The sequence below is a fragment of the Aricia agestis genome, chromosome 10 (genome assembly GCF_905147365.1).
Source record: "Aricia agestis chromosome 10, ilAriAges1.1, whole genome shotgun sequence".
In the NCBI taxonomy this organism is placed as follows: domain Eukaryota; kingdom Metazoa; phylum Arthropoda; class Insecta; order Lepidoptera; family Lycaenidae; genus Aricia; species Aricia agestis.
Window position 1 is genome coordinate 12,121,370 of NC_056415.1, and position 26,354 is coordinate 12,147,723.

General features: G+C 35.9%; 2 protein-coding genes across 2 annotated transcripts in view; one reads left to right on the forward strand and one right to left on the reverse strand.

Moving 5' to 3' along the window:
- LOC121731125 (cytochrome P450 302a1, mitochondrial-like) lies at nt 1-24,208 on the forward strand. Its single transcript, XM_042120476.1, has 9 exons — nt 1-174; nt 1,014-1,245; nt 1,678-1,862; nt 2,154-2,355; nt 2,639-2,798; nt 2,928-3,176; nt 3,713-3,919; nt 4,073-4,190; nt 24,110-24,208. The coding sequence occupies exons 1-8, from the start codon at nt 12-14 to the stop codon at nt 4,184-4,186; spliced, it is 1,512 nt and encodes a 503-aa protein (XP_041976410.1). The 5' UTR covers nt 1-11; the 3' UTR covers nt 4,187-4,190; nt 24,110-24,208.
- Nucleotides 12,092-26,354, reverse strand: part of LOC121731127 — a 57,892-nt gene continuing 43,629 nt past the window's right edge. Inside the window, exons 3-5 of the mRNA XM_042120478.1 lie at nt 15,118-15,283; nt 14,412-14,533; nt 12,092-13,393 (exon numbers count right to left, since the gene is read on the reverse strand). Of these exons, the coding sequence (XP_041976412.1) occupies nt 12,701-13,393; nt 14,412-14,533; nt 15,118-15,283 (981 nt within the window). The 3' untranslated portion in view covers nt 12,092-12,700. The remainder of the gene's footprint in view (nt 13,394-14,411; nt 14,534-15,117; nt 15,284-26,354) is intronic.

A 26,354-nucleotide genomic window follows, 5' to 3' on the forward strand; every position in this document is an offset into this window, starting at 1 on the left:
TTCATTTCAAAATGCTTAGTGCTAGAAGGAGGGTTTTAAATTTAATGTTTACTAGAATACGATGTAGATATTCTGATGATGGTGTGAAAGAAATTCGAAAAAGCTTTGGTGAAATAAGTGGTCCTAAGAGTTATCCTCTTATTGGCACGTTATACAAGTATTGGCCTTTTATAGGTGAGTCTACTATTAGCATAGTTTTTTCACCATCTATTCAATAAGTTCATGGGCGTACCGAGGGACCGGGGGTAGGGGGCGAGAAGCATCATGTTGACGTCCCTACTAAGTATATTATCTAGTACTTTTATCTATAACAATTAAAAATTAAGAATACTAATTTTTGCCATTTGTTTGCAATACAATATTTTTACAACTAAAAATTATTAATTTTTTATTCTTTATAAACACCCGCACCCGAACCTGGGTAATTTGCCTCCCCCTGGCCCAGAACCTGGGTACGCCCATGCCTAAGTTGGTACTTTGAGGCTTTGTTACTTATCGACCGAATTCAGTAACAATTAATGATTATTAACTTTAATTTAATAAAGAGTTTGACATAAAACGTATAGACTATAAAATTATTATGTCCTTATCTCTATTTACCTACCTATAATAAATCAAAGTTTAAAAAGTTCAAAAAATATGATAAAATATGTTTCTGAGTGCGGTCGTTATAATATTTGATATGTTTCGTAAACCTATAACATATTAGATACCTACATATACCTAGAAGTGCCTGGAACCAATAACATAAGAAAGTATTTTATTGATAAATAACAAATATAAATAAAAAAATAAACTCATATCTAGGTAGATATGAGTTTATTTTTTTATACAATATATCTTTCTTCTATAATATAAAAATGAGTCGCTAAGCGCAAAACTCGAGAACGGCTGAACGGATTGGGCTAATTTTAGTCTTAAAATATTCGTAGAAGTCCAGGGAAGGTTTTTAAGTAACACGAAGTTCACCGGGACAGCTAGTATAATATATAGTTTATTTTTTTATACCCAAGGAGATTACGATGCAGAGGCGTTGGACGAAATCGCAAGGACAAACTGGAAAAAGTATGGAGGACTCGTCCGTGAAGAACCAGGGACGAATTTACTGCACATTTACGAACCGGAGCTCATAGAGAAGGTGTTTCGCCAAAAGGAACGGTTCCCGGAGAGGAGGAGTCACGTCGCCATGCTACACTATCGAAACAGTAAACCGCATGTATACAACAGTGGTGGTCTATTGTCAATGTAGGTATCCTGTTTAGGATTTACGAGTTTTGATACTCATATTTTTATAAATAAAATTTGAGTAAGTACGGTAGGTATATGTACATATAAAAAAAATCTCAAAAAATTCGTCCCCTTGCGTCATCAATCAGGGGGCCTCGCAAAGCACATGTAATGCCCTGGACATCAGGCATACATTGTCTTTAACTTTAAGTCGCATTAGTGCCTAAACTGTACTCAGAGATATTTTGTGGGAGTTTTTTCATACAGCTGGCCCTTAAAGCAATTAGGCTATAGATATGCCTAAAGCAGTAAAGTAAGTGAATAGCATAATAAATTCACGTAGTTACATAGTAATTTCTGGATATATTCAAATCCAGTAACTTTTAAAAGTTGGTGAACGTAAGTAAGAAAATTTATGTTTATCCTAAACAGAATTTTATTTTGTTGAAGAAACGGTCCGGATTGGTGGCGCCTGCGCAGCACATTTCAAAAGATATTTTCCACACCGCAGAGTGTAAAGCAGCATATTGATATCACTGACAAAATTGTTAGAGAGTTTGTAAATTGGACAAAAAATAGTTATTTGTCCAGTGAAAGTGACTTCCTAAAGTACTTAAATCGTCTTTACTTAGAAGGTAATTGATTTCATATTGTAATAATATTGAAAGATATCAGTTCAAGAGAAGAAGAAGAGAAGAAGCTGTAGGCATTTGAGCTGGCTTGAAAATACACATACCAAACGAAAGTTTGCCGTCTGTGTTTAAATCTGATTTTTGGATTGGACGGTAAACAAGAGACATTCGAGTCGGTAGCATTGCTTATGTTGTTTTGCAACTTAAATTGTTTTCCAACGTTTTAATTTATTTTACCTATCTTCCATGGAGTATTTTTACATACTGCCTACATTAAATAAATATTTCATTTAGTCATAGGAGCGATCGCTCTCGGTGAGCGCTTCCAGAGTTTTACGCTGCCAGAACAAAGCCCATACTCTCGTAGCAGTAAAGTCATAGAAGCTGCCTTCGGGTCAAACTGCGGCATCTTCAAGTTGGACAAGGGTATCCTGTGGAGATTCTTCAATACACCTCTATACAAAAAGCTTGCGAATTCTCAGAAATACCTTGAAGAGTAAGTACTTTTATGTCCTTTATGAAGCCATTTTACTTAGCCCTAATAAAATAACTCAGCACGTCACAAAAATACAACAGAAACCCCGTAAACCACTGTGTAATTCATATTTTTAATGTGCCAGCTTTAGAATTAAAGCTTTAACAACGTTTACACCAACCTACCAACTTGGTTGAAACCAATAAAATTATAAGGTAGGTTCAAGTTTTTATTTTTTAGGAGCGATCTAAATTATTATTAGTATTTATTGATATTATCTAACAATGAGTTTTAATATTAACAGTGTAGCAATGGAATCTATCATGAGGAAGGCTAACTTTTTCGAAGACCAATCAGGTGCCTACGATACGTCGCTTTTGAAATCTTTCTTGGATCTTCCAAATATAGACCTGAAAGATATAACTGGGATGATTGTTGATATTATAATGGCAGCAATAGATACGGTAAGTAGTTTTAATTATATTATATCATTTTTTCCATCTTGATAATGTATCTTGCTAGTAATTGCTTGCCTGCTTTACGAATTTTTTAAAGACGTTAGTTATATTAAAATTATATTAAATGCTTTTTAGACGTCATATGCCACCAGTTTTGTACTCTACCATTTAGCTAAAAATCCAGAGTCTCAAGACAAACTGTTTAACGATATACTTACGCTTCTGCCAAACAAAGATATGGACATAACTCCTGAAACTCTATCAAAAGCAGTTTACCTGAAAAGCTGTGTAAAGGAGAGCTTAAGACTCAATCCGGTAGCAATAGGCGTTGGAAGAGTATTGCAAGACGATTTGATTCTGAAAGGCTATTTAATTCCTAAAGGGGTGAGTTATTTTTAATTCAAACATATTTTATAATCTTGATGAATCTGCTTTTTACATACATTTCAAAAGTAACCAAATGAAATATTTAATATTATGTAGTTTTTCTTTTTAGACTGTTCAGAAAATCTATAGGTTTGATCTACACATAACACAGTATTTGCTGGTAAATCTATACTTAATATCATAAAGCGGAAGAGTTTGTTTGTTTGTTTGAACGCGCTAATCTCAGGAACTACTGGTCCGATTTGAAAAATTCTTTCACTGTTAGATAGCCCATTTATCGAGGAAGGCTATAGGCTAATAGGAGCGAAGAAATATAGGAAAATGTGGAAAAAACGGGGGGAAATTATTTGAAAGGGCTTATCTCACGAACTACTCGAACAAATTTTTTGGTATTTGGCACAGATAATATGTAGACCACGTGAAGCTTCATAGGCTATTTTTTGTGGACTAATTTGTCTGTGAAATATCTAATTTACGCGGGTGAAGCCGCGCGGAAAGTCTAGTAGATAATATTATTTTTTTTTTTTTTGCAGACTGTGATCGTAACACAAAACATGGTAGCCTCCAGACTTCCCCAATACGTGAAGGACCCTCTACGTTATAAGCCGGAGAGGTGGATACGCGAGTCCGATGATTATGAGAATATTCACCCATTTCTAAGCCTACCTTTTGGTTTTGGTCCAAGAGCATGTATTGCGAGGCGACTGGCCGAGCAGAATATGTGTATTGCATTGTCACGGGTAAGTTTAAAAAAAGCTGCTTCCTTTTTCAAATTCTACCAAAAAAAAGAAAACTTCATATTCTTGTAAGTACATTATTTTAAATCGAATTTCTATAATAATAAGTTATAAGTATAGTATAAAAGTAAAACTGCAATTTTATGCCCTTTTCAGATAATTCGTGAGTTTCGTATAAAATGGATGGGTTCAGAGTTGGGTGTGAAAACTCATCTTATAAACAAACCAAACCAGCCAGTGTTGTTATCTTTCTCTCCACGAAAAAACTAACAATTTTACTACTAAACTGCTTAGGATAAACTTAAATAAAAATAAGTACTAAAATACATTGCTTTTATTTATTGATACATAAGAAAAAATTAACAATAATCAAGGTAATTTTGTTAAAATTACATTGTACTTAAACGTAGACTTAAACATAAAAAAAAAAACAATTAAGTATTTTAAAGAAATTCAACTATCATTTTTCCTAACATTTGTTCGTTTACCTTTATGATTTCTGACTACAACTTTTCTTCTCCTCGAGCGTTTCGAAGTCGATTGTTCTGATGATGAAGTTGTCTTCAATTCCTGCACTTCCTGTTTACATTTCTGTGGCTCAAAAATATTAATCACAATACCATCAGCGGGTTTCTCAGAATTACATGGCGGTAGATCTCTAAAATTCAGTTCTACTTTCTTTTCAGTGTCCTGAATATTTAATTTTTGTATGGTTGAGTCCAATTGTGACACTCCTTCGTTCGTTTTTTGTACAGTGATAGGTGAAGATGATACTACAATATTTGAATTCTGTAATATCGATAAAGGTTCGGAATGTTCCCGTACTGAACTTGAATACTCAGAGGAACTAGCAACTGAATTAGCTCTTTGCCCTTGTATTTCATAGTGATTATTTGATTCTAGATCATTAGAATTATGTAATATATGAGGTACGATGATTTGCTGATTCATTGATAACAAAATGTGTAGTGGGGTATTTTCAGATTTCAGTTCAGACTCTACAGGAGTTGAATTAGGTAGTTTCGTTGCAAAAACTTTAGAATTTACGAATATATCATCGTTATAGGTTTCTGATTCTGATGTAGAAGGTTGAAAAAAGGTGGATGACTCTTTTTTACTATCAAAATCATTTTCATCTTCATTATGAAAAGAAAGATTGGAAGGAACAATAGAGTTGTATGGAATGCTAGTAAATGGTGGACTTAATGGTGGTAACACGGGGGCTGCAGAAATTTTGATTGAATCTGCTGACAAACTTTCTTTTTCTTGGTCATAAAAAGTAATTTCGTCGTTATTATTTTTGTCATACAAAGAAGAACTTTCTAAAGAAATCAAAGAGGAGTGCGACGGATTTGAAGGCGGTAACTCGGATGCTTTAGATATTTCTATCGTTTCGTAAAGTGAAGTGGTTTCATAGTTTGCAGAGGATGTAACTGGTTCTAAATTATCTGAAGCAACCTTGTGTGTGTTAAAGTAGTGAGAAATTAGAAGATTAGGTGAATCGTCTAATGTCGGCAAATGTGCATGATCTAATGTGTGTTTTGTGTTTGCTCCATAAGTTTGAACAATGGAGCTAAAATTTGTCAGTTCTGTGCCAACTGAAACATAATTTTTATTTTCATTACTGTGCAAAGTTTTTGGTGGATTTAAAGGTAGTGAACCTGGTGCCGGTGGAATAAGCAAGTAATTGGTTTCTGTTAATTCCTCAAATTCTGTTATAATTTCAGGAGATGGATCTAAGTAGTCTGAGTGTATAGTTTGCTTATTTTCGTATGTTTTGTTTTCTGAATATGAACCAAATGTGATGTTAGAAGGATTTAACGGGATTAATTCAGGTGCTTCTGGAATTATAATCGGTAAGATATCTACCGATGAAGGTGTATTTTCTGGAACAGTTATAGAAGAAGATGATTCATTGTTATCTAATAAGGATACAACTTCTCCAGGTCTTCTTTGCCCACCAACATTATTTTTCGGCGGGTTCAATGGAAAATAAATTGGTGGTTCGGGTATTAAAAGGTCTGATTCAATAGGACTAGATGGGTTTTTAGCTAGATTAGTTTCAATATTAGTATTGTCAGTGCTTTCTATTATGTCTCCTCGTTGGGGTGTAGTTTGGGCTATTTCTGAATACATAGTTTCAAGTTTATCATATGTGACTGTGTTTTCTGGGATGTAGCTGTATGAAATGTTGGGTGGGTTTAATGGCATCAAACCAGGTGCTTCCGGAATGACAACTATTGGTTGATTTTCAAATGTTGAAGGTGTATCTTCAGGAATTGTCACGATATGAGACGGTTCGTACGGATCTAGTATTGACACAATGTCTTCACCTTCTTTTTGTTCTTCTGGCTCAATGTGGGCAGGATTAAGTGGGAAATATGTAGGTGGCTCAGGTATGAAACCTGTAGATTCAAACGGACCGGGTGAGTTTAGAGGTAAATTTGTTGGAATGCCTGGTGTTATTATTTCGTCATTTGCTGTCAATGAAAGTTGTGGATAAGACGTGAATTCTGCAAATCTATGATAATCTTCATTAATTGCATCATTAACAATGTCATAGTATGATTCATGAATTTCGGGATGTAGATAGGAGATTGGCAATGAAGATACTTCTGGTGTAACTAAATGTTCACTTTGTAAGTGTGGTGAATTTTGTATTTCCGATTCTAACTCTTTTGGAAATTCACTATCAGATAAATTGTCGGAAGAGCTAAGTAAAGACGCGCTATTACTTATTTCTTCGTTAGTATTTGATAACACATATCCCGTACTTGGCGGACTCAAAGGCAATAAAGCGGGTGCTTCAGGAATAATGAGAGAATGATCTTCTATCACATCATCTGATGGAAGATCATTCGATGATGCTTGTTGAGCACATAATATAGTATTAGTGGATGGAACATCAGACTGTGCAATGTCTGATAAGATTTGACAATTGACATTGCCATAAGTCTGTGGATTGCACGATCCAGAATTACAAGGTATCGTTATAAAGGTAGGAACATAATTTTCTATGTGTAAATAATCACTATGTACGTTTGGGCTTACTTGGGATGCTGATGCGTTTTCAGAATCTTCTCCAGGTGCTAGTTGCAATGATTGTCTATCATTGATATTTTTAATTTTCAGTTGGTTCCTTAGTAACACTCCGTTGAGTATTCTAGAAACAGTGTCTCTATGTTGTCTGCTTATGGCGGCTGCATCATAACGGCTTGGAGTTGATTTCTTTCCTTCGGCCTTTCTTTGTACGGAAACTTCAATGTCTTTTTCATCAGGCTGTGTTAAAAGCTTTTTAGTCAATGCTGGATTGCTAGGCGCTGTTTTGCTGCATACTACCCATAATCCAAGTATGGTGAAAACTATTTTAATAGCTACCTGAAATATATATTTTTACGATTATTACTTTGAAATTTTAAAAATTTAAACTACTAATAACATGTGAGGGTAAAAACAAAAACTCGACATTTTGAGGCAAGGATTCCGAGCTCGTAATCTATGAAGATAACAGAATTTTAACATAAATAAATAATTATATTTTGTGCAATTGAAGTAGTATTGGAATTTGGACCCCGAATCTAATAATTACATAATACCTATATATTACTATTATTGATAAAATAGTATAATTCTGACAAAACTGTATATTACGTTCCATATTATTATCCCTATATTAGATATGTTCTGCAGAACCCACTTTGAGAATCCCTGGTCTAGATTATTATTCTGGGCTATGACAATTTCGCATGCGTATGAATTACATACACGCATGCGAAATCTAAATAATATACTCGTATTATGTAATAGGTAAGTTCCAATAATAATAATGATTAACAAGGAATTATAGGTTATCAAAAGCTATGTGGCTATACTTTTAAAAGATGTGATTAATTCGTTATAAAATTTTATTTAAGTATACATATTTTGAGCTACACATTACACTGTTTATAATATTTATATTATATTAAAATTTAAGAGAAATAATTTATAAAACACAGGACTTACCATACTTGCTTCTGCTTAGCTCCTCTCTCCACGAGCACAAAATAATGTCTGATTCATTTATATGCTTAGTAACATTAAATCAACCATGCCCTTAATGTACTTTAATGATTATAACAATTATTTTTATTCCAATTAGTAAAACCTTAATTTCGTCCAGTGAAATGTTAAGTAGATTCCACATTACTGTGCCGTAAATAGCCTTTTTTGGACCCTGTGCGAGCTTCTATAACTGCGCCCTTGTTTTTTTTTAGATATTATTATAGGTACCCAGAGCAAAATATGGCTACTCGTATTACAACCACCAAAAGACCAATTACAATAGTAACAGTAGTCGTTTTTTTAAAGAACTGATGTGGGCAAACAAGCAGACGAGCCATCTGATGTCAAGTGGGCACTTCGTCTGTTACGAGTTACGACTTACGAGTATGCCACCCCCACTGTGCTAACCCCCACCCCCACTAAGGGCGCAGTGGAAACTTATCTGGCAAACTGAAAAAATAATAGTCCTGCCTGGTCTGGCCATTCTTGCGCCCCCCAGTATCTACGCCCTGTACCTGGGCACCGGTGGCACCGCCCTATTTACGGCACTGTTGAAAACTAAATAACGTCTGAATTCTGATTCTAATTCCAAAACCAAATAAAACACTATTTTATTTCATATCCACATTTATTAAGTATACTTACTATGTAGCTTACTATAAAGAAAATAGAAAATGAATATAAGACATACGTGAAAAAGATAATATACTAAGAGCTAGCATTAAGTTCGAGAGTTGAAAAGAAAGTTTAGTTCCACTTAAAAGGTGAAGAAACTTGCACCGAAGACATTTAACACGCCGAATATCGTTCATAAAAAGATTCCTAGAATAATAGTTTAAAGCCGAGCTTCATTATTTTGAGCATTGTTATATGGTGTGAGGTTTGAGAAGGGGTTTTGAGCATTGTTATATGATGAGGGGTACTGTAACCAGCTTGGAGTGTTAGGGAGGGCAAAGACTATGATGTATCCTGGTTCCTGTGCGTTCTCCGAATAGTTGTCCAAACTACGCCCGTTTTGGAATCTGTTACCGTACACTCCTGAAAAAAAATGCAAAATATAATACATTAACTATACACGGACGTAATACACGGACTGCTCGAGCAGTTCTTGAGCGGTCGGTGCCAAGTTACAAGGTCCTGACTGCAACTTGCGGTCCGTCTATGGCCAGTCTTAAAGCAGTCAAAAGCCATGACTTACTTCTAAAATCTGTGGCCATGACATTGAAATCACAGAATTGAAAATTAAATAAGGTAGTCAGTACTGTATATTATAGTCATTAGATTTAATATTTTTCTCAAATTATATACTTCCATACTAATATTATTAATGCGAAAGTGTGTCTATCTATGTGTTACCTCTTCACGCCAGCAGAGTTGTAAGATTTCCGCGCAATTTGGCGCAACAGAGTTGCGAGCGTCATTGTAGTGTTTTATAAAACAGTAACTCTGTCTTTCTGTCAGTCTTCTCACCTCTACGCTTAAATGGAATTTAATTGAAACCAGATCTAACAATTTTATATATCCCAATTTTCATCATAAATCACTTACATTAGCCGTTTTGAATCCCGGGACAGTACAAAGGATATAATATCTACCTCGAATAAATATACACGCTTAGATTTCGGCGCAAAGAATTCCTGAGCATCATCTAGTAAAAGCTATAAACTATTGGTTTATAAAAAAAAAGTTTACCTGAAAAATATCTGTTAGGCTTCAGGAAGCTCGGAAGGTAGTCGCTCAAGGCCGACCAATTCAGCTGAGGTTTGGGAATCACCAGTGTTACGTGGTACGAATCTTGCGTCTCCGTGATGGGTCCTACCGCCTGCTGTATGGGAGCTACCACATTATCAGATATCTGCTGAGGCAGGTTCGTAAGTTGGTTTTGAACTTCGTTCTTAATATCATTGTAGTTCTGAGCAAGATTTGAGGCGGCATTCGCTATGTCCTCCTTGATCCCTCGCTCCTGAGGCTCGGACTGTGCGGGGGGAGGTGGCAGACCCAGTGCCGTGGCAATCAAACATGATAAAATTATAAACTTCATCTGTGAACCAATGGAAACATCTAAGAAAACAACTTAACTCTTCCACATTATTCTATGAAACCTGTTCGTAATTTTTTTAAAGTCGTAATTATTATGACAATACTAGTAGTAATTTGGAATTTTTATGTTATAACACAGTCTCTTTATACTTTAGGTGATTAAGGTCGCTATCACATATCAGCGATTTTCCGGTACCGTTTTAAAGAATTAGGAGTCACACTGCGAGGATATTTTGGTTTCAAATGAAAGATAATTTATTCATCTCCACGTCTATACCATAAAAATGTTATAGCCGCATACAAAATTTTCGCATAAAATACGTTTTAACCATCACAATAATCGCAAAATATAAAAAAAAAATGGGGTCTGATTAGGTACCATTATAGCTAAATACACTGAACTAAGGAAAATAAATATACAAAAAAAATGATGCTTATTTAGTCCCCTATACGAATAGCTAAATATTTTATATAAAAATAAATAACATTTCCATTTATAACAAAAATAAGAAACGCTCTCAAATTTCTTCATACATTTTCGCCGTATCAACAAAGCGGAGAGCGTCGTAACCGCCATGACTGTACAAGGCGCGCTGATATTTTTTTACTTGAACGTAACAAAGTCTACGGTAATACGAGTAGGTAGTTTAAAGTTTAAACAATATAATTTGTATTATGTATTTCCCTTACCTTGTGAGCTCTTGGTTCGATCTTCGGAGACAGCAGTTATGTAGTTTATTGACTTAAAAAATCTTGTTTATATAGTGAAAATTTATCTCACCAATTAATTTTCGAGGAAAATTCATCTCATTATTAAATCGTTTAATATCCGTTAAGATAAGTTAACTATGTTGAATCATCCATACTAATAATGATTATTGGTACTTATATATCTGTCTGTTTGCTACCTCTTCACGCTTAAATCGCAGGACCGATTTTTTTTTATGAAATAAGGGGGCAAACGAGCAAACGGGTCGCCTGATGGTAAGAACTTACCGTCGCCCATGGACACTCGCAACATCAGAAGAGCTGCAGGTGCGTTGCCGGCCTTTTAAGAGGGAATACGCTCTTTTCTTGAAGGTTTGCAGGTCGTATAGGTCCGGAAATACTGCTGGTGACAGTTTGTTCCAGAGTTTTACAGTGCGCGGCAGAAAGTTACGCGAGAAACGCACGGTGGAAGACTGCCATTCATCAAGGTGGATGGTATATTTTTCGCGTGGGACGATGGCGAAAATTGATAAAATGAAGTACTTAATATAAAGTTACTTTGGGTCCCGAAAGAGAAGATAGGATAGTTTTTATTGAGGAATTAAATAAGCGAGTTACAAAAGAATATCGTTGAAAGTTGGAACCACAGACATATTATCTTGATCTATGTCTGTGGTTGGAACGCAATAGCGACCAACATCTAGCAGAGATTATTTCATAGGATTGTTAGATGGTACCTACTGTATCTTCATTATTCCAGGACTACTACATGTAGAGATCGAAAGGAACCGGAAATTGCATTTCACAGAATAATAATTCTAGAACATATTGACCTTTGGTTAGTAATTAAAACAAAAAATATTTTAATTTGTTTATTTACATCATTTTTGTGGTTTACAATAATTAAACACCCAATGGTGTCGCTGCAACAAGTCGCCATTAACAATAATATAATAAGTGAATACTTCTTCAAGTATCTACTATTATGTGATTCGCTAGTTTTAATGACGAATTATTCGCAACGACTGATGTGTGTACGCACCTTAAATATTAATCTATAGATGGGCTGGAGCTGTATGTATTACCTAACAAGAATAACAAAGGAATATTTAGCCAATTCGCTATCGTTAATATAGTATTGACTATTGAAATATGTACAAAATATCCTAACATATTTCAATATGTTAGGATATTTTGCACTTTGTACATAAAAAGTATACAAAAGTCTATTGTTTTTCAATTATTTGTACTAATTAACGATGGCAACTCGGCTAAATACAGTGATAGAATATTGGCCTAAAATTTAAATTAAGCAACAGTTGTGCAAAATAGCTAAAATATTATTAATGTAAGGTATATTAATATAGGGCTCAAAAAATACTTTATTAATATTGCGTAGATTATGATAAAGTTATAAAAATATTAAACAGTTTCACGTTAGAGCTGTAATTAGCAACAGATTTTTAATCATAATGTTTAGTCGTAACTTCATAAGTCATTACATAAGTAGGCACGAGGAATTATTCATATATTTTATTCGTATAGTTTCGAATTCATTTCTAGATAGTTTTTAAACGCCACAATATAATATTATAGGACAGCCTTTTATAACAGCCTTTATTTAAACGCCTACATATTTACAATAGCAATAACAATAGAATTTACAAGTTCACTGATCTAGCAAGTTACTATATTTGGAGACGTTCACGCCGATACAAAATATAGAGCTCTTCATTACTATTAACATAATATAAACAGTTTGTTGTGGTAGCACCCAAAAATGGCACACTCTGTAAGGTACAAAACACGATAAAAACATTGTGACTTACACTTAAATTAAATAATAAATTAATTTGTTATCTTACCTATAGCCTAGCAATTAAATAATTATGGCTAAGAGGTTCGTTCGAAAATCGTATCCAATTAACATTTGACTAAAATACTGAAGGGGGGGGGGGGGGGGGGGTAACTATGCGGTAGGTTTGACTTAGATCAATCAATGGGTCGGGGGTCGTAGGGCGTGGCGTCGTGGCCGACGTATCTGTTGTTCTTCCGCACCTGAAATCCCTCCCCGGGGGAGGCGTTGTAGTATATCACTCGTCGGATCCCGAAGGGGTCGACGTAGCCGAAGCTACCGACCTTGTCGTTGGGTCCCTCGTTTTGCTCCTCGTGATACTGCTTGGGCAGGTAGTACCGGAAGCCGTTTCGTCGGAACGGGGCGCCGTCGTAGCCGGGGAACTGGGGCGTGTATCCGTCCCCGATCCTTGCGCTCGGCCGCTGCCTTCTCGTCCAATCGTCGGCGTGTCGGTAGGAATTCGGGTTGATGACGTCATAACGAGAGCTATCGCTCGCGTAGTACCCGTCGAGCGTGTTCGTCTCGTAGCTGGGACTAGTCGACGAAGCCTCGTCTGCAGTGATCGGCGGAACCGTCGGCCGCGGGTCGAATTTCGTCGAAGTGTCGATCGAGTTCGGCGAAACTTCGACGATCGGCGTCGACGAGGTGCTCGACGAGAACGGTCGGGGGGTGATCGACACTGGCGCGTAAGTTCTCGTCGTCGACGACGAGTACGGCGATTTCGTCGTGGTCCGGAAGCGCAGGGAGCCGCGGGGAATGTTGTGCGCGGGCGCAGGAGTTATGTGGTAGCCGGGGTTTGTGGGCGCCGTTTTCGCTATTTGCAGGGATTCCTAGAACAAACAACAATGTTTAGGTCTAATTTCATCAACGACTGTCAAAGTTAATGCTCGAATTATTAGTATCACGTTTCTTCTTTCATTTTTCATATGAATGAAAGAGAAGACATGACATTTTAATAAGCTGTTAACACTAACAGACGTTGGTGAAATTGGGCCTTAATATGAGACTACTCAACAATATTATTATTTTCGTCTCATGTTTTTCCTTTTTATGTTTTGAATTGGAAAGCTGGGGCAGTTTAAAATGGCCATGAACTCAAATTCTGTTTTCTCATATTTAGAGAACGAGCCATTACTTCCCCCATATGCCGTAGTTTGGACAACATAATTGTGGACTTCTAAGAAACTCGCGTGGGCCAGTAAGGCTTAATGGAGTTTATGTTACGGTTAACCCAGTTACAACTAAAGCTGGACAGAATAAACATTTTAATGGATTACTTTAATCCGCTATTTCTGTAAATGTATGTTATAATCTGCATTACGTTCATCTGAGATGGCTGCCACGCTGCGTTTGCTTTAGTTGGAGAATAGTGTATATATAAGACGTACTATCAGAGAAGTTAATTCACAGGCAAAAGAGGGAACTACGTAGTTTGGTCGCGTTACGTCAAACCCAGCAAATAGATCACAGCTACTATTAAATTGACAAAATCCGGCCAAATGTTGTAAGTCCGTCAACTGCCTATGAGTCAATTTCTTCGGTGGTACATTAACTATTGTCTGATTCCGTGAAAGAAGAATAATCTCACGGGAACACTCCTATTTTTGCATTTTTTTTTTTTATTAAATAAGGGGGCAAACGAGCAAACGGGTCACCTGATGGTAAGTAACTACCGTCGCCCATGGACACTCGCAACATCAGAAGAGCTGCAGGTGCGTTGCCGGCCTAGTAATATATAAAATAGCATCATGAGGACACATTTATTATTTTTTAAGTGAGAGACTGCCAAACATCTATCCATTTTTACTTCCACATTAGTAATAAATAATAATAGTATAGGATACGTACTGCGATAGGCCTGTTTGGCCCCACATAGACAGTCTTGGACTTGTATATTCTGTAGCCCTGGTCGTCAGCTATGTAGTCCTGCAGCCGCAGGTAGCCGTCTGCTCCCACCCATCCTGTCGTACCTGAAAATATGTTTAATGCTTTTAAAACACTCCTTTAACTTTAAGTTCCTTGAATAATAATTATTAACTCTTCAACTCCCATGCGGTGGAATTCGACCGCGTAAACAATAGATTTCCAAGAATCCGCGGTCGAAGGATATGTCTACCAAGTTTTGATTGTGCTCTATGAAAGATTAAAACTACATTAAACATCCAATACATTGCATTGATCATCTTCAGACAATTGAGTGATCGGCCTGATAAAGCATTGTCATTATCAAACTTAGAACTTACAATTTTCTATTGTTCCAATGCGGAAATCGCTCTTATGAGACTGAAATCCAAGGTTCACAACCCAAGCCAACCAAAACAGTAATAATTTCAACGCTTCAACGTCGAGTCTACAAGGATGCCTACCACTGGTTGGCTGGTCGAGAATTATCCAGACGAGGTATAACACGGTCACATTAACTAGACGTATGGTTTGATGACTTCATTATAGAGCGGGCATGTTATTGCATTCCAGCGATGCGTCAAGTTAATTTGACCGTGTTATAGACAGAATTCTCGTTGACTTCACAGCTTCTTTTTTTCATTGTACTCACCGACAACGGATCCATCCTTAAGCCGACGCTCCTTGCGGTACTGTCCGTTGTGCGTCTGGTATATGAAGTAGCGCTCGTCGTCGCCGTCCGTCTGGATGTGGAACTGGTCGGGGTCCTGCTGCGGGCTGTACCCGTCCAGCGCCGCGAACGCGCTGCATGCGCATATCTGGAACAAAACGATATTACCATAAATATGTTGGTAACGGAAGGAATGGAAGGTTTCTAGAAACCTTCCATTCCTTCCGTTTATATATGGAAGAGCCATGCTTCGGCACGAAATGGGCCGGCTCGACCGGAGAAATACCACGTTCTCACAGAAGTCCGGCGTGAAACTGCGCTTGCGTTGTGTTTCGCCGGGTGAGTGAGTTTACCGGAGGCCCAATCCCCTACCCTATTCCCTTCCCTACCCTTCCCTATTCCCTTCCCTACCCTCCCCTATTCCCTTCCCTACCCTCCCCTAATACCCTATTCCCTCTTAAAAGGCCGGCAACGCACTTGCATCTTTTCTGATGCTGCGAGTGTCCATGGGCGACGGAAGTTGCTTTCCATCAGGTGACCCGTTTGCTCGTTTGCCCCCTTATTACATTAAAAAAAAACCTAACCTCTCCTACAGGCATCCCCCCTGAAAGAGAGGCCCCTGATATTAATCTGTAAATATATTGTTTATAGTTGTTATTTACGCGTAAATAAAATATTGTAATATTTTGTTAGGGTTTTCAAAACTGTGCTATTGCAATTTGCAATGCACGCGCATAATAGTCTACACTCTAGTCTAAACTCTAGGGTCTTGGAAAAAGACCTCTGCTTTACATCTATTTCGTAACATTGAACCACGTAAGTATAACACTACGAACGTTAAAGCTTCAAATCTGTTGAAGTTTTAACGTTTGTTCTGCTTTAAATATCTGTTGTAAATTAGGTATCTACTAACGGTCGTTCCCAATATTTGATCTATCTCTGGTTTTGCCCTACTAGAGATAGGAATAGCTCACATTAGACATTAGAGACATATATTTTATGTCAATTGTGAGCTATTCCTACCTCTAGTAGGGCAAAACCAGAGATAGATCAAATATTGGGAATGGCCGTAAGTGAACAATAAACGCTAAGAAGCTATACATTTTAGATTACCTATACTAATCCTTATGTGGTATTATATCCGCCTTGAGCAAACAAAATAAGCAATATAATGTCCTTTTCAAGCGTTAGCGCCAAAAGAATTTACGTGCGAATTTCTTGCTCGTCTGGCTATTCGCACGGCCCACGGGTATTTAACATACCATTCGATTGTCCATGTTCGAGTACCAGCAATATATTACAAATCCTGATTACATCCTGAGTGTTGCGCCCGCGCCGGCGGAGATCAGGAAAAGGCGTGTACACAATGGTTTGGCAACACCTACAGACCATTTGTTTCAACAATAGCGCCCGAAGGTCACTGCCTAACAGCTTAACTAGATAATCACATCCCTATAAGGCATTTTCAAAGAACATTTCAAGGCTGCCTGTCTTATACGTGGGCGAATATGGAGTACTGCACCTATAGACTAATGTTGCGAAATATCGCGTAACTATTTTATAGTCCAAGGATTTAGATTTGGTGACTAATTTGGAGTTTCTGATTTAAAGTAATTAAAAAGTAAGGGTTGCCTCACATTTGCGATTAAGAGTCGTTTTCTGTGAACTCATAATTTATGGACTTTCGTATGTGAGTTTCTCATAACACTTTTCTAAATAAAAAACCAGTTCGTACTAGTTCATTTGAAATGTTATAGCTGGTCCATTAAGAAGACGCCCTTAAACCTTTTATGGTGCGAAATCACAAAGGTTTTTCTAACTATTTCATAAATTAATATCTTTATAGAAATCTATTTTATTTTATACCTTCATCATCTATTTAATAATATCAAGTATTTGCATTTCATTGCTAGTTTTCACACCGCCATTTATACATTCCGAGTATAAGGAAGAACATAGAAAACCATCAGCCTACATACGAGACCTACAGCCTCAATGAGGTCCTAGAATAATAAAACTTCATCTGCATGTTGCCGCAACCTCGGACGTGGGCAGAGAGCTAAGGACCTACGCGGAAACACATGGCAACCTGACATGACAACCTGACATACCACCTGACATGACACATATTGATTACATACTCCAAAATAGTGTGGAGTGTGCGGTAATGACAACGTAATGTTTTCTGTATTCGTGAAACTACATGACACTCATGTTAATTAACTGCTAGTATGACATAATAAATAATAGATATTGTTATAATTAAGTATGCATACATGCATTTTAAATCTTAGCACATATTTATAAAATTGTAACATTATTATGTAGTAGTAATTGTAGGGGGCTTATAGCTATAATATTATTAACTAACGCCTCCGTGGTCCAGTGGTTAAGAGTTTGGCTCTTGACTCGCAGGTCGTGGGTTCGATTCCCGTTGGAAACATGTTATTTCCAAGTTTGGTTAGGACAATGCAGGCTGATCACTTGATTGTCTGACAAATAAGATGATCCATGCGTCGGATGCGCATTGCGCATGTAATAAGTCGGTCCTACGCCTGATCTATCGCCAGTCGTGTCGGTCTTCCGTCCCACTGGGATATGAGAAGTAAAAGGAATAGAGAGTGCTCTAGTGTACTGCGCACGCACTTGGGCACTATAAAATTACTCCTGCGTGACTGGCATTAATCAATTAAACAGGCCACCGTCACCGAAACCGGTGTGGGGGTTATTATTATTAAAGTTATATTTTATATCCTCTTATTCTAGATGGCATAACTTAATTATCAAGAGGTAGACTAGCTAGACAGATAAGTTAGACATTTAGTCAAGGTGCAATCATCACGAATTTATTTATCAGCTATTATTATTATTTAGCTGTATTGTTTGATTTACATGTGTTGTGTGGTGACAAAATAAAAATATTCTTATTCTTATCAAGAATGTATGAGTTTTGACGTGAGGCATCGCAAGCGCTACATTATTATGTAATGATGCCTTATATCAAGTCCCTTAATATTTTTATTTCCAATTTTTATGCCAAAATATCGAATCTAACTTATTATATTCCCACCACTCAGTATAGTAGAAGAATCTATAGATTTACGAAATATTTTGTAGTCGCGTTAAAATATTCATAATCAAATAACCACGTGTTTATTTTTTATTTATGAGTGAGTAACAAAATCGTGTATTATGTCATTCTAATTAAGCAACAAAAAGCTGTTGCGAAAAATAACATTGGACTGATGTAAATAAATAAGGAAGAAATTAATCATCATAACACATTAGAGCGAGTAAAAAATAGACAAAAAAGTATATTTAGTCTTGACTTAAAATTATAACTATTGCATATAATAAAATATGTACCTACTTGCCTGGTTTTTATATTTTACAAATTTTGGTGCCTAGTAGGATTTAACCGACTCAAAAAAAAAAACATTTTATATGTTTAGATAGGGACTTTTTGCTTTTCAAATTAATACAGTCAAATAAGGCATACCCAATTTATTTTGCTTAGAGTTTATACAGAAATAATTGAAATGAATCACTAAGTGACATTTGCCTGGTTTGGACTAAGTGGACTTATTTGGTAATCGAAAAAGGAACTATTTGGCTAATATGCATTTCATCAAATAATTAGTCGTATTTAAAAATGGAGCAATATCAAATGACTAAAAGCTTGTTTTAAAATTATTATAAGTTATTATATTTATTACTAGCGACCCGCCCCGGCTTCGCACGGGTATAAAATAAATTATGGCCTAAGTCACTGAAAAAATGATTAAATTCGATTCAGCAGTTTGATTTTAAATAATTTATATTCATTACTACCCGTGGCCCGCATTGGTCGGTACTGCCGCAAAAGCTACTGACGTCCCGCAATTTTAAATCTGTAATGTCTTCGAAAATATTCATTTAAAATTAAAATCGTAATAATTATACTCTATTCCCAAGGCTGGCAACGCACCTGCAGCTCTTCTGATGCTGCGGGTGTCCATGGGCGACGGAAGTTGCTTTCCATCAGGTGACCCGTTTGCTCGCTTGCCCCCTTATTTCATAAAAAAAGATACCTTTTCGTTCTGTAGACCTTTTCAACGTGTACAATGCGCACCCCTGCATTGGTACTCGTACTATTATCTATTCTGTGGCATTGGTAGCGCCCACTTCGAAACGGGCGTAAATCGCAATATTTTAATTTCGCCATAACTTCTAACCAAACGTCCAATTTTAATCATTCAAAGAGCAAATATAATCTACATAAACTGTACTTAGTGATGAAATTATTTATTTTGATAAGGATTATTAGCATGAGTAAAATAAATGCGTTTAAATGTAGTCCAAAAAAAAAAACAACATTTTTCAATAAAAAAATGGTTGTTGTGCCTCACTTGACATAGATAGGTATAGTGTGTCGCAGACATTTTTGTAGATATTTATAAGATCTACATTTACTTAGAACATTGTATAGTTCTATCTTTTATAGTTTAGGCAGCGTACGCAAAATAATTAAATTTTCTGGTTGTTTCCGAAAAACTGAAATATCTTACGGAACCCTATATTCTCCAAAATAAAAAGTGGCCTATGTTACTTGTAAATAATGTAGCTTTCGAATGGTGAAAGAATTTTTAAAATCGGTCCAGTAGTTTTAGAGCCTATTCATTACAATTGAACAAACAAACAAACAAACAAACAAACAAAGTTTACCTCTTTATAATATTAGTATAGATATATTATATAATTGGCAGCGAGTCGTTAGTGCAAATGTCCCAAGAGCAACAAGAAATGATATAGTAATATTTTTTAATTTGCGCTGTTGATGAAATGAGAAACCGCACTCAAATTCATACTACATTATAATATGTGATAATATTATGAACGCGATATTGTCTGTCTGTATAATAGTCATGACTTTACGCAAATCTAAGCCGATTTTAATGAAAATTGGTATGTAAATTCTGATTCCTGAAAATGGACTTAGGAATTGGATGGATGAATTATACGCGATAAATTAATAGTTTGTCGCGAACGTGAGCAAACATTTTCTTTTCTAAATAAAAACATTTTTTATTTGACTAAATTAAGAAATAGTAGCCATTCAATTAAGCACACAATGTAATAACATGACTGAATCATGAATGAACCACGGTACGTAATTAATGTTTCTAATAAAATTGTTTCTTCGTGATTCCATCGCGTACGGTCTCTCAAACCCTTCTTACAAAATTTCGCTGTTATAAGCACCGATATAAAGTCCAAAAGGCCAACACAACACCATCAGCGACCGTACCAAACGTCAATTTTCCACAAAAATGAACATAATAGAATTTTGATCGTGTTACATGGTCGTGATGGACATCCGTAACAATCCCCAAATGACGAAACAATAAGCACGACTGGCCAACAATTATTGTCCTATATAAGGACCTTGTACTTGTGGATTAATATTCATGTGTACAGTCAGGGACACGTATTGTTTATCACCTTTGGACTTTATGCCCATGTTAATAAAGTCGATATGTGTCAGACCGCTGTACCATGTCTTATTGTGAGTCAGTGGGCGGTAAACAATATGTTGCCTTGGTGATATCACTATCATATCATCAGTTTTAGTGTTGATTTGATGTTATTGTTTATATTGTGTACTGCATAAACAGTAGGTTTATGCATGTCATAATGATGATGAAAATTGAATATCATACGTATATTCTTAATAATATTATATTTTATTGGAAACAATGACTAAAGTTATCACTATGTATATATATATATATATATATATATATATCTAGTGGTACAGAGCGCGGCTCTGTCTGGTTTCAATGAATCCGGCCACCGTCACCGAAATCGGCGTGGGAGCTATTATTATATATTGGAAACAATTGACTTAAGTTACCACTATGTATATTATGTATATTTATTTCTACAGTTACTGTACAAACTTATAAAATTAAATCCTGACATTATTTCAGTATTTGTGTCGACAAAACTAATCGAAGTACTGCTGTCGCTTTTATGGTTTCTAACGTAAAAAGGATTGAAAATAAAATCGTTCGCCTATTATCACAATGACAAGAAAAAACATGAAAACTGTAACTTATTACTAGTCCTGATAATGGACCCCAGAACAAAAGGTCCCTTTGTTCTGAATCATTTTAAGAATTTCCTCTGTATTAAGAGGCCCTCTTTTCACGATCAACTCACACTTGGCCGATGTATTTACTTTATGGAGTACCATACTATCAAGTGTACCAAGTAGCGATATGCGTAGGCGTGAAAGGTCAAATTACTCAACGCAATAAAACTAAACGATATAAAAGTAAATCGAATAATTAAGGTACGGAAACACCTACGCTTTCTTCGAGAAGTGATCGAATTCATAATACTAGAGATCACCCTATGGTCGAAATTCGACCTTAGTTTCAACGACATTAGGACTCCTACCTACTTATATTTTGTAAAAAATATTAACTTTCTCATTTTTTTTAACTCTTGTCTCCGGGACTTAGCTGATTTCAGACTGGCCGTGTAAGCATTGTCTAATAGTAAGATTTAATAAAAAAACTATAATCCATTTTCAATTTGTCAACTTGTTGTCAACATACTTCAACCATAAATAAAAGAGTATAATTCGTATGTATAGGCTTGTCACTCAAAAATCTGTCATTTCTCATGTGTGTGTGTTGTAGTGTGTGTAATGTTTTATTTGTTAAAAAAATGTATGATAAAAGCATAATTTCAAAATAATATTAGCTCGATGTACTCCTTCACCATATAAACTATAACTGTGCAAAATTTCATGCACCTATGTTTCCCCATTTTTCGCAAAAAGGGTTACAAAGTTTTTCCTTCGCGTATTAATATTATGATGATGATGACACACATTTTCAATGTAAGGACAAAAAATGTAATGAGAGTATTTTTTTTAATTATTTCACAAGACCTTAACAACTACATAATTATTTATGGAATGAAGGAAAAGTCCTTGAAATTTTTGTTCTGGAGGTCTTTTAAATAAAAGATGATGTTTAATATAATTGAAGTATAAAAGTGTAGTAAACACTAAAGTCTAAACGCCACAACAGGACGCCACGTTACAGTTCTATCAGTTGTATAAATTACTAAAACATTAGTTAAAGAGAAGATATTTTTAGGAAGCATAATGTATCTTTGCCGATTCACGAATTTGTGCTCTAAAGAAATTGCACTTAGAGCACAAATTCGTAATGAATTCGGAGTGATTGTTATCAAGACTAGATAACAATCACTCGAAGATAAATTAATGACCTATGTCAAGCCCTAGGGAGCGGTTCTATACCTAGGTATTGCGTCAGTGCGGTAAGTCCGCGGGGCCGCGGTCAGCGCATGGGAAAGTACTAGTTTGTTGACACTAGCCTTATTAAGGGCTTGTTCATTGGATCCCTAGTAATTAGCATTTTACGATGGGAACTAATTTTTAAGAACCAAATTTTTTATTTACAAAATTATTTATTTACATAAAATCGAGAGAAATTAAAAAAATATAATGTAAGGTGTGAAATAAGAAAGTGACGATATTGCTGAAATGATCTACTACTACACTGCACTCTTTTAAAAATATAATTGTCGTACAGGAAAGCATTTGTGTGTTTGTTGATTTATTTTGCTACACCTTACGTTCATAATAAGGAGTCTTGACGGTTTTATAAAAATGTACGTTCGTTTGCTTAAATCTTTTAATTACACACATAGTTACTACTATTTACAAACTAGTGTAGATTAAAACTAATTATCTGATTTTGTTTTAATTTATTAACTAGCCAGTAGTACGACCAGAGAGTCGAGTTTTATATAGTTTTTTCATCGACTTAGGGTAGCTTATATCATGTCATCATGCTAATAACCCTGAGATCTATTTGGGGGTGATTCACTGCATGTATCAGAATGATTCAACATGGCGCGACGATTGCCTAAAATGGACTCAAAACATTAAGACCGAACTAAGACTAATTGTGTATAGCAATTTATATGAAAATGCATAATTATTTATGCAATTTTTATGTAATATAATGAATATTCAAATTGAGATATGTATAAAGTTGTTGAAAATAACTCGAATTGTTACTACAAAGTACAAAAGACATCAACGCAAGCGAATCTATTTTTGTCGTAGCGTTTTTATTTAACTTGATGAATTTAAGTAGGTTATAATTAAGAATATATAAAATAGGTATATAAATTTTGAAAAAATTAACATAAAAGAAACTATAGTCCAGTACTCGAATTTTGTTGTTACAAAGATTGTGCAATGTCCAAAAAATTATAACCATTAATTACATTTATTAATGTGCAATAGCAAACACGATTGTAAGTTGAAATTAATTAGATGCTATTTATTTGTAATAGTTCTTAAAATCAATATTATGTAACTTTGATGAATTAGCCCATTTAAAAGCGCCATGTGCCTTCTGAACTACATCAGTCACTTGCTTCCTGTGTGACATCGTTTATCACCAAAAATAAAAATGAAAATGGTAAGACATTTAAAATTTATTTAGTCGACTTTTACACAAAAAGTTACTCACCTAAGTCGGTCATGTATTTTTTCCATTGTACCAGACAAAGACAATCAGACCGTGTGTAATTATTCAATGCATAAATATTTTTATTACTTACCAAGGGGACTATTATTTTTGACCAAAACTGTTATAAATGTTATTGTATATTAGATATTTCGTAGGATATTTCACAATATTTATGTTACTTAAAATAAATGTTTTCCGCCATAAAAAGTAGCTGAGTCATTCTCTGAAACCTTATAATATGCCAAAATAAATCGCGGTCCAGTAGTTTTGGATTGTATATGAGCAAATTTTTAATTTTTTAGTAGTACTGTAGAATCTATAATCTAAAATCAAAATGGTGATACGAGGCACAGAATTTTATCAAAATTTTTACGTCACGACTAATCGTTTGAAAAATATAATATATTTTCCAGTTCATCGTATTCTGCCTCATCGGCGCTGCGGTCGCCGCCCCAGCCGACATCCCACCCCAGCCCGCTCCCACCAGGGATCTAGCTGCCCTTCGCGCCCTCCCCGCCGTCTCGCACCAGGAGATCCACGACGGGACCGGTCAGTTCTCCCTCCGGTACGAGACGGCTGAGGGGACTATCGTGACGCAGCGCGGCCGGCTGGTGCAGACAGCTAGCGGGGACTACGTGCTCGTTACGGAGGGGGAGGTGTCGTACACCGTAGACGGTGTCACCTACGTCACGCGATACAGCTCGGGGTTGGACGGGTCTCATATATACGGGGATCACCTGCCCGTCCCCGTCGAACCGATTGTTATTAGACATGAATAAATGATTGCTCATTGAAAGTTCTCGTTTTGAATCCTTAGCTCTTATAAGTGCATTTTTGTAACTACTTCTTAAAGTATATAATGAGACACGATGTGATGTTATTTTTGAGTGGCGTCTTGGTGTGAACTTCATACTTTACATTACATTTGAAGGAATTTCTTCAGGCGAAAATGGGAGTTGCTGCTAATTTTTCAATGTACCTTAAGGATTTGTTGTTAATATTTTTTACTACCTAACACTAATTAAATATTCATATTATGTGTACATGTGATACATACCTCATACCATTCTAACAATTTACCATTCACACTATATTTTTAGAGATAAGATTTACATGATGCGTGGGAAAAAGGTGTCAACTAAGTGACACATAAAATTGGCCGAGTTTTCCCCCAATTATGTAACCGGGCGTTAAACACCATAATATTATAACAAAGTATCAAATTACAGAATGAATTTCAATTATATAACGCTGTGGGAACGGTTTAATCTGAATACGAACTCGCCTAATAATGTGTTTTAGAAATTTCCGCAAAGTTTCATTGTTTATATCTTGCCAGCAATTATATTAATCACAATACAATACAGATTACAATCTCGTTGTAAATGTGTTATGAATTTAATGCAGAATAGATATTCTGCATGAAGATTCATCACACTTTTATTCGGACAATGAAGCTTTGAAGATGAATAAAGATTACATTAGCATACATTTTACCAACACATATTATTATAAATAACCGTTTGTTATAATAGTAGAATATTTTATGCTATTGTGGTTGTTTAAATGATAAATGCAAGAAGTAACATTAACAATCGACGATTAACTTGAACAAGCATTGGAGGGTTGGCAACTTAGGCCAAATTCATGATCAAATTCATTCATCTATGTCAACTGCGCCCTTGCTTTTTTAGATATTACGAGTATATTACCGAAAGCAATGTATAGGTCTATTTTACTGTTGGAATCGTGCTCTAGGGGCGCAGTGGAACTATTATCGGGAGCAAACCGAAAAAGTCCTACCTGGTTTAGCCATTTTTGCACCCCCCCAGAGTCTACGCCCTGTGCCTGGGCACCGGTGGCACCGCCCTATTTACGGCACTGTGTCTATGGCAAAACAATTACCTACTTAACGTTAGCTACAAGCTGACTACTGTTATACTTGAAATTTCTATCTGATATTCTCGAAATAATTTCGTTTGTGACTCATAAGTCCTATCCAAATTGTAACCCAAACCAGTACTGGACCTTGGGTAATTACAGCTGGTATGTGATGTGATACAGTAGGCATGCTTGTGGGCGAACACGCAATGCTAAGTAAGGCAAGTCAATTGTATGGCGCTAGTTACCGCGTTTAATAAGGCTCTTTATTTAAAAAAAAATGTCGCTTTTGGTGCCCATTAAAGACGCCCAGTAAAACGTGCTAAAAGTGTCATAGTCCTCATAAAGCTTTGTGAAAAAAAACTTATTTATTTATTTATTGTACCTTTATGTACATTTTTTTAAACGAGCTTAACCGTACATTAATAGTGTACATACGAGTAGGTGTGCTTGTCTCTAGAAGAGATCTCTGCCAGCAGACCTCTTATATCAATGGTAAAAGATAATATACTCCCAAGTCCCAGAGGTGAAATGCCTAACGCACTATATAAATACCATGCAGTTAATTTCAATTTACGGCCATTGTAAGTGTAGTTTAACAGCCAAATTACGAATGCCGGTTCCGCGACTATTACATAAAGCTTGACCTTTTTAACCGTGGACAATGTCATGAACCTATCTTGCCACGAGCGCAGTTAGTAGGAAATGAAGAATCATTTACTAATCACTCCGCTATTGAATTATTCGCCAACAGTTGAAGGATACAGATCTATCATC

Excerpts from the sequence above, each read along its gene's own strand:
- LOC121731125 (XM_042120476.1), top strand. The coding sequence starts at position 12 with ATGCTTAGTGCTAGAAGGAGGGTTTTAAATTTAATGTTTACTAGAATA. Across the intron at positions 175-1,013 it reads CAAGTATTGGCCTTTTATAG|GAGATTACGATGCAGAGGCG; the intron begins GTGAGTCTACTA and ends TTTATACCCAAG. Across the intron at positions 2,799-2,927 it reads TAATGGCAGCAATAGATACG|ACGTCATATGCCACCAGTTT; the intron begins GTAAGTAGTTTT and ends AATGCTTTTTAG.